Below are 15,094 nucleotides of genomic sequence, written 5' to 3'. Positions count from 1 at the left end.
TTGTGTGCATGCAATCGCCCCTTACCAAGTAGTAGGAAAGGCTTTCTTTGAGGCAGAAACTTTCAGTTCTGGCCACCAGGTGTCAGTATAGGGCCAGCTGCAAACCATGCATTTGCAATGAGGGTAATAAAAAGAGGCGTAATCACCACATTTCCTATGAGGGAAGGGGAAAGTGTCAGTTGGGGTCGAAGGGACAAGATGCTCAGAGGCAATGAGGCTGAAAGAAGGATGAGGAGTAGGCAATAGACTGAGAAACAGATACCAGAAGGTAGTGCAAGTAAAAAACAAGACAGGACAACGAGGCAGGGAACTGGGATGACATGGTCTGATCAAAGGATGAAGGCAGCATCAATTAAGAAACCTCAACATACACTTACAGCTCTTCTTATAGTCTTACGTTCAGAGCAATCAGGGATATGTGTTTAAGTAAATGGGATTGAGAGGTAAAAAGACAGGTCCCAGGACAGACCACTGAGGGAGCACGTAGGCCGAAAAGGAAAGAAGATTGGTCTGACACAAATCCATAAAGAAACTTATCACATCTCGGGTTGCAAAATCACCCCTAATTTCATCTTCAAATCACATTTTCTCTTGGGGTGTGTGCATGCTATACCACTAAAGCACATTCAAAATGCATCCCCCCTCCAGCCTTAAGGAATTATGGGCCCTGTTAGGGGTTTTCTGAGAATGGTAACGGGGGTGGGGGGGTGGGGGGGGGGTAAACTACAATGCCCAGAATTTGTGAGGGAAAGAATGTGCTTCAAATGTGCCTTGAAGGTATAGTCAGTGGTTTAGTGGTCTGGGGTTGTGGGTAGGTCAAAGATGCCTTGCTCCTTCCACAGAAAGGTCCTTATCTTCCACATCCTAGAACTGCCCAATCAGTGCAAAAGGGAAGCTTTTTAGCCACTGCGGCCTCTAAAGCGAGGCATTTAGCAAAACTGAAAACACACAGTGTTTCTGTTTTAAAAAAACACACCAAAAAAAAAAACAGGGGCAAGTTCTGTTAAGTACAATGGAACTTCATGGTAGACACAACTCAAGATTGCGACTAAACATCAGGAGAAACTGTCTGATTGTAAGAGTTGCTTGACAGTGGAAAGAACTGTTTTGGGAGGAGGTGGACTCTCCTTCCTTGGAGATTTTTAAGCAGAGACCAAATGGTCATCTATCATGGATGCTTTAGTTGAGAGTCTTGCATTGCAGGGAGTTGGACTAGATGACCCTCGGGTCCCTTCCAACTCTACAATTCCACGATTCTATGAAGCACGAAAGATGCAGTCCAGATCATTTGCCCGTCTATGTGCATGGAAAATAGATCTAGCTGAAAGGCACACGGATACAGATAGCTGCAATACACCCCTGATTATTATTACTGTATTATAAGATTACCATATTATCTTATAGGATTGTATAATTTGAGAAGGGACGTGGCAGTGAGGGGCCGTGGCTGTGACTTTCACGAAGCTACCCTGAGCCTCTGAATTTGCCAATAGACCCCTGTGTCTTCACAAAGCCTCGAGGGCAAGAAAGAAGGGGTTAATCGGGAGAGGTGGAAGGAGAATGGGAAGAGGCTCCACATCCCTCCCTGTTTTTGTTTTTCTTTCTCTCCTCTTTTTTCCAGCCACCTCTGCGGCCAGGGTCCCATCCCATCCGCAGCAGGAAGCAGGTGATAACAAGTATTCTTGGCCCCGGGCCACCAGCCTCTCCCCCACCACACTAGAGTGGACGCCACTGCAAGCCCCTGGGCAGATCCCATCTGAGCAGAGCCCAAAGTGTAAGGAGAGAGAGAAAGAAGAGGAATTATTTCTTACTAGAGAAACTAAGCTGCTCCCTTTGCCGCTTGAGAGCCACCCAACCTCTTGGTCTGCAATCTCTCCAACTCATCCTTTTGCCTGTTGAAACAGTGAAACAAGCTACAAGATCCAAGGTTTATATCCAAGAGACTATGTCAACTTTGCAACCATTTGCAACGCATCCCGTTAATGGGTAGAAACAATCCACTTAACAGTGATAGGTGCCATATGACGTCATCCTGCAACTATAAAGGGACGCGGGTGGTGCTGTGGTCTAAACCACTGAGCCTCTTGCGCTTGCCGATTGGAAGGTTCGCGGTTCAAATCCCCAAGACAATGGTGAGCTCCCGCTGCTCTGTCCCAGCCACTGCCAACCTAGCTGTTCAAAAACACGCCAGTGCAAGTAGATAAATAGGTACTGCTGTGGCGGGAAGGTAAACGGTGTTTCTGTGCGCTCTGGTTTCCGTCATGGTGTTCCATTGCGCCAGAAGCGGTTTAGCCATGCTGGCCACACGACCCTGAAAGCTGTCTGTGGACAAACACCAGCTCCCTTGACCTGAAAGCGAGATGAGTGCTGCACCCCATAATCACCTTTGAGTGGACTTAACCGTCCAGGGGTCCTTTACTTTTACCGAGCTATCCTGCAACAGACAGCTCTTTCCCCTCATCAGTCAGCCGGGGCTTAATATTTGCAAGGGCTCATACATCCCAAGAGCAGGCCGTAAGACACTGCAGCCTCTGAGCACGTTCAGCATGGCTCCCCATAGGGCTTTCTCCTCAGGTGCCGTCGCTGCCTCCTCTTCGACACCTGATGAAAACATTTCTGTTTCAGTTAAGCCCATCCAGACACGCCATTTGATTACATCTGGTCTTTTGCTTTGAGCATTTTAACGTTTTCAGCTGTGTGTTTTTTTTTCAGTTTTAAAATGTTTTAAATCCTTTTTTGTTTTATTTTTAACTGCAGTTTTGGTCATGTAAGTGTTTGCCGCCCTGGGCTTGTTTGGGAGGGAGGGATATCTGTTTTATTAATGCATTTCCAAGAAGCATCTTGATAAGGTTAAGCCCCTCTTCACAATCCTCATCTAGGAACTAGTGAATCTTTATCATTCTGGTTTCTCTTCAATTCTTTATTTTCCCAATTTTGTGTCCACTTCTCTACATTTCCACATAGGTTTGCATGTTTAAATTCCTCATGAAGATTCAAACTTCTCCTAATGTGCACAATATACACATTATTGCAAAGTAATCCCCACTAATACAGTGTTGTTGTGTGTGTTGTTTTCACAGTTATATGCATTTTTAAGCACACTTTACCCTAGTATATGCAGTTTTGCACACCTTACGTGGCTAGAGAACTGCACGGCAAAATCCACAGAAATGTTTCTGTTCACAAGATTCAGCTCTAAATACGAACTGAATTGAAATTTCCCCCTCTTCCTTCACTCATCCACATCATTTCGTGGGGGTTTTTTTATTAAAAAAAAGAGGCAGCGGATTCCTCGCCCAAAGGACAGCAGCAAACTAAGCTCTAAGAAAAGCTTGATGCCTTCATACACCTGAGAGTTTAAAGGCTTCAGGGAGGGTTCCTGGGGTGCTCAGAGATCCCGAGATCCTGGAGACTGCACAGGCTGAGGCTTGGGTCTCAAACAGAGGAAACTACCGTATTTTTCGCTCTATAACACGCACCACACCATAACACGCACATAGTTTTTAGAGGAGGAAAACAAGAAAAAAAATATTCTAAACAAAATAGTGGATATATGATTTTTGTGGTTCATGCTGTGGCCACAGACATGTGATCTGACAGTGAGTTTGGAGTAGCCCAATGCAAAAATCCTGAGGATCCATGCATTGTAACCACGGAGGAGGGAAGGAAGGGGAACCATGGATCCTCTGCTCACGACTGCAGCAGATCCCCCCCACCCACCCACAGGCGTTCGCTCCATAACACGCACAGACATTTCCCCTTACTTTCTAGGAGGAAAAAAGTGAGTGTTATGGTGCAAAAAATACGGTATATTGAATCTCCAGTGGTGGAGTTACTGTTATAAGGGGGGAATTCTCTCTCTATTTCAAAAACAATTGGACAGGGAAATATGGTCCCAAGAGAGGACGAGGAGGAGGAGGAACATTTGCCATGGGAAATGTTAAAAATAGTCTGGATAAAAATCTTTCCGGGCAGGGAGAGGGTTTTGATACAACACACCCAAGGGTTTTGGCTCCAGGGACATCTCCCTGTCTGATGGGAGCCATACTTACTTCTGGTAATGTTAACCGTTTATGTCATAGCTGTCAACTTTTCCCTTTTCTTGCGAGGAATCCTATTTGGAATAAGGGAATTTCCCTTAAAAAAGGGAAACGTTGACAGCTATGCTTTATGTGAAAGCCTGCTAGGTAAAGGTAAAGGTAAAGGTAAAGGTAAAGGTAAAGGTAAAGGTAATAGCTTCTGTACACCATGCCTCTCTATCCTCTGCCCAGGCAAGCAAGAGGCATTAACAGAGATCAAGGGCACATTCCAGCCAGGCAAAAAACCACACCCAAGGAGGGTATGAATCAGGGCCAATGAGGGATGTGGCCTGGGGAGCAGGTGTGGCCTGGGAAGAAACTCAAGGGCCAGGCAGAGAGACTTGGAGGGCCTGAGGTTCTCCACCCCCAACTTTAGACCACACTTTTCTATCTTTCTGATGTCTGGTTCTGTTGGGATAGCTCATTCTGCCTGGCCAAATGGGATGGAAAGTTATTTAATGCTAAAGACACTGGCAAGCTCCTGGAAGACGGAGGCACAACCTACGCAGGTATGGTTCTTAGTCACATGACTGTCCCACCTTTCGCTCTGGCACAACAAAGGACCCACCACCTGACGACTGCCTCTTTCCTGGAAGGCATAGCATCCCTACCCTGTGTGAGCGACCGTAAAAATGCCAGCTATCCCACCTCTTGCTTCAACAGAATGCCCTGGGGACAGTCTCCTGAACGGATCAATTCTTCCTACAAAGAGATTTACAGATCCTCCTGGCCTCAAGAGCTGCATCCCAGGCAAATCAATGTACCTGGCATTCATCTAATTGTTTTCAACTAACTAAATTCGAGTTCTTTTCTCTCTTTCAGAACACACAGTGGCTCAATGGTACACCATCTTAACAAGAAAAAGGAATCCCCTTTTATTGCAATCTCCCCGCCGCCAACGATCGGTCCAAGCCCAACAGCATCCCCAATTGCATCTGACATCATACTTCTGTATAGCCAGGTTTGCTGCCAAATCTTTAGCCCATTCAAGCAGGAGTTGCTCATCTGGACAAGAGTTTTGTGCATTGTTGGAAAAGTCATTGTCTCCCCACTTCCACTCCTTCTGATGCGTGTAGCTTCCTGACTCATTTCTTAGGGGTTTCAAGCCTATGCATCCTTTGGAAAACACTATAAATGAAAGATGCCAGCCCAGCCCACCCCAATTCCCCGAAACATACATGAAAGCAAAGCACGAATCCCCAAGGATTGCAGCAGGTCTCCTTTACAAGCTAGAACAGATGATCCGATATCAGGTCTGTGGTATTAATTTGGGCCAGGCTGCAAACACAGTTCACGGGTGCAATTATTCCAGCCGGAGGAGTCCAGCTCATCCAGGGAACAACCAGCGAGGCAGAGGAAAGAGGGAGCTCCCTGGCATCACACGGTCAAGTCAGCTCTGGCAGAAGAAGAGCGAGAGGACCGGCTGCTCTTCGTGGAACTCTTATGGTGGAAGTGAGCCTTGGGCTCATAGTGATTGGGAATCCCGCCATGAGAAGGCATCCCATTGGCGCCTCCCTCTGCCGGGGCCAGGAAGTGCTGCGATTTCTTCTCTTGCTTCTGATTGGACCAGTTGTCCTGCTGTTCGTAAGAGGCAGTGGTGGGCGGGGCAATAGTGCGGCGCCTCCTGCAGCGGTTCTTGAACAAGAGGTGGGCCAGCTCCACCAGGCTGAGCAAGGCCGAAACCAGCCCCACCATGAAGTAGAACTGGATGAAGATGGTCTTCTCGGTTGGCCGAGAGACAAAGCAGTCGATGAGGTGAGGGCACAGGTGATGCTTGCAGATGTACTGATACCCCACTTGGAAGCCGTACAACATCCACTGTCCGACCAGGAAGCCCATTTCGGCCAAGATCCTCACCACCACGTTGACAATGTAGAAGGTCTTGATGTTTTGGCTGCGCTGGCTGGGCTGAGGCCCAAATTTTGCAGGGGCCTTTCCCCCCGCCCGGCTGGCTTCCTCCTCTCCCGTCTCCATCTCCTTCTGGTTGATCTTCGTGGTCTGGTGCATGGAGTAGATGACAAAGAGGACTGCCGGGGCAGAGAGCACCACAATGTGGAAGACCCAGAAGCGGTAGTGGGAGATGGGGAAGGCCAAGTCGTAGCAGATCTGCTTGCAGCCAACCTGCCGCGTGTTGCACTCAAACTCCTCCTGCTCGTCGTCGAAGACGTCGCTGCCCACCGTGGCCAGGATCAGGATGCGGAAGATGAGCATCACCACCAGCCAGAAGCGGCCCACCATGGGAGAGTGCTCCTGCACCGCGTCCAGAAGGGAGCTCAAGAACCCCCACTCACCCATGGCTGCTGCAGCAGGGAGGGGAGGAAGGGAAATAAATCGAGAGGTCAGCTTCACTGGAGATCCTTCCCGGGACTGGTGATCTTGCTAAGGGTTGACACATGCAGCTACTCCATGAGTTTGGGGAGGTGACGAAAGCGTTCACTTTTAAAGGCCAGCGGCTAAGCGGGGGACGATTGGGAAGCCTGGCTGACAAAGGGCAGCTGCTGGAACAAGGTAGGGAAAGAACAAAGTTGGGGAAGAACCAGGAAGGTTGGTCCATAGCTCAGTGGTAGAACATCTGCTTTGAATGCAAAAGGTTTCAGGTTCATCCCCCAACATCTCTGTATAATATAAGGCTGTCTCCTCTGTCTGAAACCTGTTTGCAGTCAACAAAACAGTACCAAGCTAGACAGGCCAATGATTGGAAGCTTTGATCATCTAGTAAAACCCTCTGCAATGCAGAAATAACAACTAAAGAATCCCTGAGAGATAGCCACCCAACCTCTCTTTAAAAAAACTCCAAATCATCGGTCCATCTGGCTCAGTAAAGTTGACGCTGACTGCAAACAGGTCTCTAGGGTTTCAGATAGGGGATCAAACCTGCAACCTTGGTGTTATCAGTACCACACTGCAACTGACTGAGCTATCCAGAGCACCTGCTTGGCATGCAGAAAGCCCCGTGCACAATCCCGAACATATCCAGACTGGACCACTGTCTGAAATCCTGGAGAGCTGCTGCCAGTCTGTGCAGACCAAAGCTGTGGTCCTCTGGGTGTTGGCGGACTACAACCTCCATCACCCCTGACTGCTGGCCATGATCTCTGGGACCGATGGGAGTTTGAGTCCAACAATTACCATGGTGGATGGAGCAGTGGTTTGACTCAGCACAAGGCTGTCCCCATGGTGACTTTTCTTCCTATGGCGCACTGAGCCCCAATCAGCAAGTGCAGAGCATCTATACTGGAGAGGTCCCCCTGCCCCCATGTATCAAAGCAGGGCTATTTTAATTCTGTGAAAGGGGTATGACCTTGGCAACACCGAGAGAGCTTGGGGGGTTGCTGGTGGATGTTTTATGTCTGTTGCCAAGTTATCTGGAGAGGGGAGAAGATAAAACCAGACAGCTCAAACTGGTCCAGGCCAGCTGGAGTGTGCAGACTTCTAGGGCGACAGATTGGTATACCAGCCAGGGAAGGTCCTTTCCGCTGGGGATTGGGCAGAAAGACACAGCCCTTAAAGAAAATGAATACACTATCTTGCAATATTTGTCAAATGCCTAATAACTTAAGGACCCTTAACTTCAGAACTAAACTCTTGCACCTGGGATGACTTGCTTTTAGAACCATGTAAAAATTGCACCGCTCTTGGAAGATTGTGTTTCTGCATGAGTATGCCACCTGTTTGGAATGAGCCATACAGGGAACAGTAACTCATTCAGAGATAAAACAGGCAGCCTCCTCTGAAAGCGGGTGACTCTGCTATGTCTCTGCATAGCACATGATCTGTTGTAGGGAAGCAGGGAAATTATCCACTGCCACCTAACAAACAAAACACCAGAGATGCAACAGTGATCTTGGCACACCGTTTGGGAACTGCTGATACAGGACTAAGTACAGTACAGCATCTATTTTATTAATTAATCTGTTTTGGAAATAGGGGAAATGCCATAGTTGCATGGATGGGGGAAGTGTGTATGTGAGCAAGCAAGCGAGCGAGCGAGCGTGTGTGTGTGTGTGTGTGTGTGTGTGTGTGTGTAGGGGAAGAGAAAGTTGCCACTTTCTGGTTGCACTGCTGGTTTTTTAATAGCTATTTGACACGCAGAAACTCAACAGATCTATGCTCTTCCCCAGCACTGAGATGCAACGATCAAGAAAGCTCCATGTGTTGAATTGCAGATTAAAACCCACCACTGACACTAATACTTAGTGGCGCAGGCTGCACAAACTGTTCCCCTTCCCAGTGCCAATTTTACATCATTCTCCCCCACTACTACAACAACAAACAACCCAATACTTCATAAAGATGGCTCCAATACCTATATTCAAATCCCTATTTAGCCACGAAACTCACTGAGGTACCTTGGACCAAGTAAATATGTCTGAGTCTAGCCTATAGAACTCTAGAGTTGCAAGGGATCATGGGGGGGGGGGTGTCATCTCATACAACCCCTCCAATGCAAGAATTTTTTGCCCAAGCTGGGTCTTGAACCCACAACCCTGAGATTAAGATGCTCTAGCACAGGGTTAGGCAACCTAAGGCCCAGGGGCCGGATGCGGTCCAATTGCCTTCTCAATCCGCCCCGTGGATGGTCTGGGAGTCAGCTGTTTTTACATGAGTAGAATGTGTCCTTTTATTTAAAATGCATCTCTGGGTTATTTGTGGGGCATAGGAATTCATGCATTTTTTAATTTTTATTTTCAAAATATAGTCTGGCCCACCACATGGTCTGAGGGACGATGGACCAGCCCACGGCTGAAAAAGGTTGCTGACACCTGCTCTAGCGACTGAGCTATCATTGGGATCCTTGTTGCAAAGATAAACTAGGTCATAAACCGGGAAGGGGAAGAACCATGGAGGTGGGATAGTAAAATCAGGCAGGCAGGCAGGTACCAACTAGAGTTTCCCTTCTTGCAATCAAAATCACTGACCGCAAAAAGAGGATGGCAGTCAGCCAAAATCAGTGCACACATATATATTTTTTAAACCTTGATCTTAAGCATCTCACCCTACTAAAACTTTAAAGGCCTGTTGCTCTTTGTTACTCTAATACAGGCATAGGCAAACTCGGCCCTCCAGATGTTTTGAGACTACAATTACCACCATCCCTGACCACTGGTCCTGTTAGCTAGGGATGATGGGAGTTGTGGTCCCCAAACATCTGGAGGGCCGAGTTTGCCTATGGCTGCTCTAATAGGAGATGTTCCACATCCAAGATTCTTAAACGGATGAAGGTATGCTGTATTAAAGGCACACACCATTCCTTCTTTTGTTCATTAAATTGCATATTATTGCATACTATGAAGGATGCCCTTCTGTAGGGCTAGAAAAGGGCAGTTTATTCTGACTTTAACTACCGATTCATTAAGACTGCAATCACACCTGTACATGGAAGTACATTTCATCAAATCCACACTATTATTTCACTAAGGAGACAAGTGTCAGTTTGCCCTGTAAGGCAAATGATTAGTCAGCTAGCAGTTGACTGCTTATGCAGAAGCAAGTCTCCCTTAGTTCTGCAGGACTCACTGTCAGCTGACTGTGTATAGGATGGCAGCTTTAAAATTTTACGTTGGCTGGCAGGCCTAGTGGATATATCATGATACAGCTAAGCTACATTTAGATCCAAGCATTCATTACACATTCATGTAAAATCACAAGCTGCCTTATCTTCTTAAACAAAAACACTCTTATTAGAAATTCTGGAATAATTAAATATTTACTGTTTTTTTATATTAAAATAAAAAAACAGAAAGGCAAAGAATGGAGGCCTCTTATGGACTATTTGAAAAAAATACTTTAGTCAAATGAAATCGCGGGCAGGGTTCAAGATAAAAGCAGCGTTAGAAAAAATTATAAAATAACAGAAACTTTTTTTGTGATAGGTAGAGATATAATGCAGTAGAAAAGATCTGAGTAAAAACGCCGTGGAGTTGGGAAGTCAACTTATGAAACAATGTAATAATTCCATGAGATTGTGAAAATGTTGGAAAATGTAATAAAAAATTATACAGCAAAAAACAACAGAAAAGCTACGGGGTTTTGTTTTTGTTTATTAGGGGTTTCCATCAGAAACCTCATTTAATGAAGTGCGTAAACTTATATGAAGGTGGTGATCATTATACACATTGATTCTTACTCATTTGCACAGCACATATTTTCCTATTTAGCCAGCCCCCTTCCCCTTGCAGCGCTCAGTCTCCTAGAGGCTAACATCCCCACAGGGTTCCAGTCTCTCCAGCCCCAGCCCCAGATGTTCCCTTCCTCTGGATAGTTCCCTGGTCCCTTATTTGTCTACCCCGCCAATGCCAGAGGCTGCAGAACAGGGCAAGGGAAGCTCCCCCGAGGCCATGGAATAAACAATTGCCTGAAATCCATTGTGTGGGCAGCAGAATGGGACTGGAAGCTAGCTAGCTGCCTTACAGCCGAGTCCACCTGATTCAGTTCTGCCCACACTGACCAGCAGCTGCTCTCCAAGGTTCCAGGCAGGACTCTCTCGCAGCCCTTCCTGGAAATGCAGGAATTGGACTTCTTGGGACCTTCTACCTGCAAGGCAGGTGTTCCGTCCCTGAGCTATGGCCCTTCCCCCCAGGTCTCCTTTGCTATCCTTATCTGTGCCTCCGATAATCTCCGTCAGGGAGAAAGATTCAGAAGGGGCCACAGGCCTAGTAACAGGGCGGCCCTCAACACCTGTGCTCATGGAGGGTCACAGTCCAGGTGGAGAGATGCTCCTTGCCCCAAGGCAGTGCACTGCCTACAGACTCTCCATCGCAGCTCCCCTCTCTTCTTCCAAGCAAGGCATAATTTAACATACATCTTCTCCTCCTTCTTTGTGTCTTATCTTACTCTGTGCACCTGTAATTCTGTACTTTTTATTTTTCAATAAAGACTATTAAAATAAAAAATAAATAAACACCATGCAAATCCACCCCTGACTTTTAGGTAGGTGCATTTTCAACAGGTTGTCCCTCCTGCCAGCCGTCTCCCTCATATTTGGGTCCCCACTCCTCCTGCAAGGCCCAGAGACATCTCCTCCTGCCACCTGTAATGGTGCCTACCTCTCCTCCTGCTCTTCTAAGGCAGCTTAGCTGGCATCCCCTCGCTCTGCTCTCCTCCCTGGACTGGGCTGGCTTCAGCTCTGCCTAGGAGAGGGGCACAGGGACAGAGGGAGGGAGAGGCAGGGCTTCCCCCTGTAGCTCAGCTGGGAAGCTTTTAAAGCGACAGGCCTGCCCTGCCTACTTCTGTGCCAGGACCCCCCCCCCCAGGGCTCGGGGGGGGGGGGAGAGGCATGTCCAACCCAACTGGTTCTCTGAGGAGAAACTGGGGCAAAGGCAGTGGTTCAGGCGTAAGGGACAAGGGGGAGGCCTGCAGTCATGTGACACACCCACAAAAGGTTTCAAATTTATCAATATAATAATCCCAGTTTACAGTTCAACTGAACAGCTAAAATGCTCCCTGTCAGAGCTATGGGGAACCAGGCAGAGGACCTTCTTGGCAGTGGCACCCGCCCTGTGGAACACCCTCCTGTCAGAAGTCAAAGAAATAAACGACGACCTGAGTTTTAGAATACATCTGAAGGCAGCCCTGTATAGGGAAGCCTTTAATGTTTGATGCTTTGCTGTAGTTTTATAAATTGTTGGAAGCCGCCCAGAGTAGCTCAGGCAACCCAGTTTGTGTTTCTATACAGTATTGTGATTTTATGCTGCGAACCATCATGAGACCTGCGGGTATAGGGCAGTATATAAAATTAACAACAACAAAACACGGAGCACGTTCTCAACTTCCAGTTCTGTACGTTGCTTTCAGAGCTCAGACAGACTCATCCACTAGGCTTTTTTTTTTTTTTTTTTTTTTTTGGTAGTAACAGCCTTTAAATAGCACAGCACACGAGAGTATAAAGTGTTGGCTGAGTCTGTGCAGAGTCCCCCATCTCCATCCCCACCCCAGTGGAAAATCTGACAGCTCTTTCGACACTTGACTGCTTTCCAATAAACACTTTGGTCTAACTGATACGGGGCCCTGGAATGTCATTTTGATGTTTGGCGCTGGGCGGAGGGCAAGGGGGCCACACCAACTGGCCTTGTCAGAAAGCATCAACACTCTGCAGCCATACACTTTAAAATGGTGAAATATCCATGTAAGCCGAAGAGAAATCGAAGTATATCTACAGTAAAAGTGCAGGCCCTGCCTCTTTCCCCAAAGGCACCCACACAAGAGAAGAGCAAGAGCTTTTCCTTCCCCTATTCCCAATGGAGACATATTCCAGGACCATTATTCTTGGACTATGTGCTGTGAAACAATGTATATTTGCATGTGAAGGGAGGCTCCTTGCTGTGTCTCTGCATACTTCCTTGCTCTGCCCTTGTTCCCTCCAACTTGCTTCCACAGAAGGTGGGTAGTAACCCATACAGTGGTACCTCAGGTTACAGACTCTGCTAACCCAGAAATAGTACCTCGGATTAAGAACTTTACCTCAGGATGAGAACAGAAATCACACGGCAGCAGCGGGAGGCCCCATTAGCTAAAGTGGTACCTCAGGTTAAGAACGATTTTAGGTTAAGAACAGACCTCTAGACCGAATTAAGTTCTTAACCCGAGGTACCACTGTACTTTTCTTCTAGGAAAAAAAAAGATGCCGGTACTGCGTACCCTTGAGTAGGGAAAAAAAAGCACTGGTAGTAACTGTGCTGATTTGTAGCGTTGGGTACAATCAATCAGTCCAAGCGCAGACTGTAGAGCTTTGTACCATCAAGAGTTGCCTACTGTGTCCCTGCTCTGAGCTAGCTTGCTTCTATTCAGGAGACACGCTTACATGTGCAATTTATACATGGGCAGGAGAGGGGCAGAAAGACTGTCCTGCAAACAGGTAACCCTCTTTCATGAGAGGTATGAAAGACTTGCAGCTCAGTGGCAGAGCATTTGTTTTTGCATCTACAAGATCCCAGCTTCAGTTGCCAGAACCTCCAGAAAGGACTGGGCGAGATTGTTGTGAAGTTCTGGAGTGTCATGGATAGACAGGTGTAGACAAGAGGAACAAATGGCCTGACTCAGTGTAAGTCAACATCTAACGTTCCCCTCAAAGGATTAATTTTTTGAAAGTGAAACATGTGAAGTGTGTCTATCAGACATTTGGGAAGCAACTGCTTAAAGTAGATGCGAATGGCAAGGCTATCGCTTGACAGTGGAGCATGGAATTCACCTACAGATAATAGTTCTGGAGCGGCAGGTTTTGTGTATCCCACACCATTTCCTTTGCACTGTGATCTTTCCCACCAATGAAGACCTTATTCAAAGCACTCCTCTTTCTCTTTCTATTCTAGGAAGATGCCATACTTAATAATAAAATCACTGCAGATAAGAGTAAGGAAATGTGCACTTCAAATACATTTTACTGTTTCAGCCAGCCACACAGAGAGGGAAAATTTGGAGAACTATTGTTTGGTTTAATTTTAACCGCCCATCACAGTAGATCAAATAAAAGCAAGTTTGTTCACATGCTATTCAACTTGTTTGTTGGTATTACAAAAATAAAAGTGTCCAATTATTTCTAAATACATTGCTTTTCCTTGAGACACCCTGTGATTTTTGCATTTGTCACTAATATCTGGCATGCCTATTAAAAGTTAGAGAACTATAATCTCTAGAGTCGAATTGTACAGTAACGTTTCCATTTTATATCTTTTTCCAGTATTTGTTGGCTCACGAGCAACTCTACCACAGACAGTAAAAAAAACACCACATTTTATGGCCTGACATTTCCAGCAGTTTCAACAAAACACTTTTATTTATGTTACACTTATCAGTAGTGGACTAACACAGCACCTGATAAACCATTTTGACACATTTTCTCTTAATTTCCATGCATGAAGAAAGAGTATGGCTGATCTTCCAAAGATGTTTCCATACAGACTTGGAGAGGTATATTCACTTCCACGCCTAGAGTCCACTTTCATTACTGTATATCTTTCATTTTGCCAGTTCACCCTCCTACTCGCAGGATTTTATTGTCAAAATCTGATATTCCAGAACTAGCATGACTCTCAAACCGTGTTGCATGGAACCAGAAAAAACAACATACAAGTACGGTATTCCTTCCTCGACACATTCCCTTTTCCACCCTCGAGAACTGGAGCCAAGTGCTTTGCCAAACAAAGGCAAAGGGGTTCTTTGTTAAGGATTGAAACACTAATAAGTGGAAAAAAGCCTGGAATTTATTCAGCAGCAGACTTCTCATATACAAGGATAGAGAACCACTCCTTTACACAAGAGTAAACACAATAGAATAGACCAGTGGATCCCAATGGGCAGTGCTTTTTTTCCTTGGGGTACACAGTTCTTCCCCCCTCCCCAAAATGTTAAAAAGTGTGGCACTTACTGCAACACCTTCATGGTGAGTACTGACACCTTCTTTCTATAAAAAAGCACTGTCAATTGGTGGCACCATTCACATAATAAAAACTACCAGATACCAAAGGTTTCAAAAGTAGGGGGTCCATGGTTTGGCTTTTGAAAAACAGGGGGTTTGCAGTACTTAGCCAACTGGGAATGACAATAATCCACCAACAGCATACAAATCAATATGGCTAACCTGATCCAAAACACCCACCCACCTCACTCACACACGAAAACAAAGATCACCACAGCCAATCACAAGCAAACAATCACACCCTAGGCCAACCCCAACCTCTCTCACCACCAAAGGAACACAAGTGAACAACACAAGCAACGCTGACACCAAACTCTACATACATTAAACATAATAGAAACACCGCCACCCGACCCCACCCCCATCCATCTTCCCTCTCTCCACCCCCCTTTTCTTTTTTTTCCTTCTCCCCCTAATGCCTCAACAAATGAAACGGATTTGTAAAAATGTTACATGAAAAAAACAAAAAACGAGGCACTACACTTCTGTAAAACAAGAAAATCCTTAATAAAATATTTAAAAAATAAAAAAAATAAAAATAAAAATAAAAAAGCACTGTCAATTGGTGGCACCATTCACATAATAAAAACTACCAGATACC

The 15,094-nt window shown here is 46.1% G+C and overlaps 1 protein-coding gene across 2 annotated transcripts; it reads right to left on the bottom strand.

The window, feature by feature from the left end:
• Window positions 1-4,930: 4,930 nt before the first annotated feature.
• GJD3 (gap junction protein delta 3) lies at window positions 4,931-11,260 on the bottom strand. 2 transcript variants are annotated; one of them, XM_080977766.1, is made up of 2 exons: window positions 11,126-11,260; window positions 4,931-6,379 (listed from the first exon to the last, which is right to left on the bottom strand). In XM_080977766.1, the coding sequence occupies exon 2, from the start codon at window positions 6,372-6,374 to the stop codon at window positions 5,457-5,459; it is 918 nt and encodes a 305-aa protein (XP_080833892.1). In that variant the 5' UTR covers window positions 6,375-6,379; window positions 11,126-11,260; the 3' UTR covers window positions 4,931-5,456. The 2 variants fall into 2 exon arrangements, with proteins under 2 accessions (XP_080833892.1, XP_080833893.1); XM_080977767.1 differs by having other exon boundaries at window positions 4,931-6,376; window positions 11,126-11,258.
• Between the last annotated feature and the right edge of the window lie 3,834 nt (window positions 11,261-15,094).

Source organism: Podarcis pityusensis, assembly GCF_964106645.2.
Source record: "Podarcis pityusensis genome assembly, chromosome: 13".
Lineage (NCBI taxonomy): Eukaryota > Metazoa > Chordata > Lepidosauria > Squamata > Lacertidae > Podarcis > Podarcis pityusensis.
Note: the sequence above shows the minus strand (reverse complement) of the source record. Positions and strands in the feature narration are given on the sequence as shown.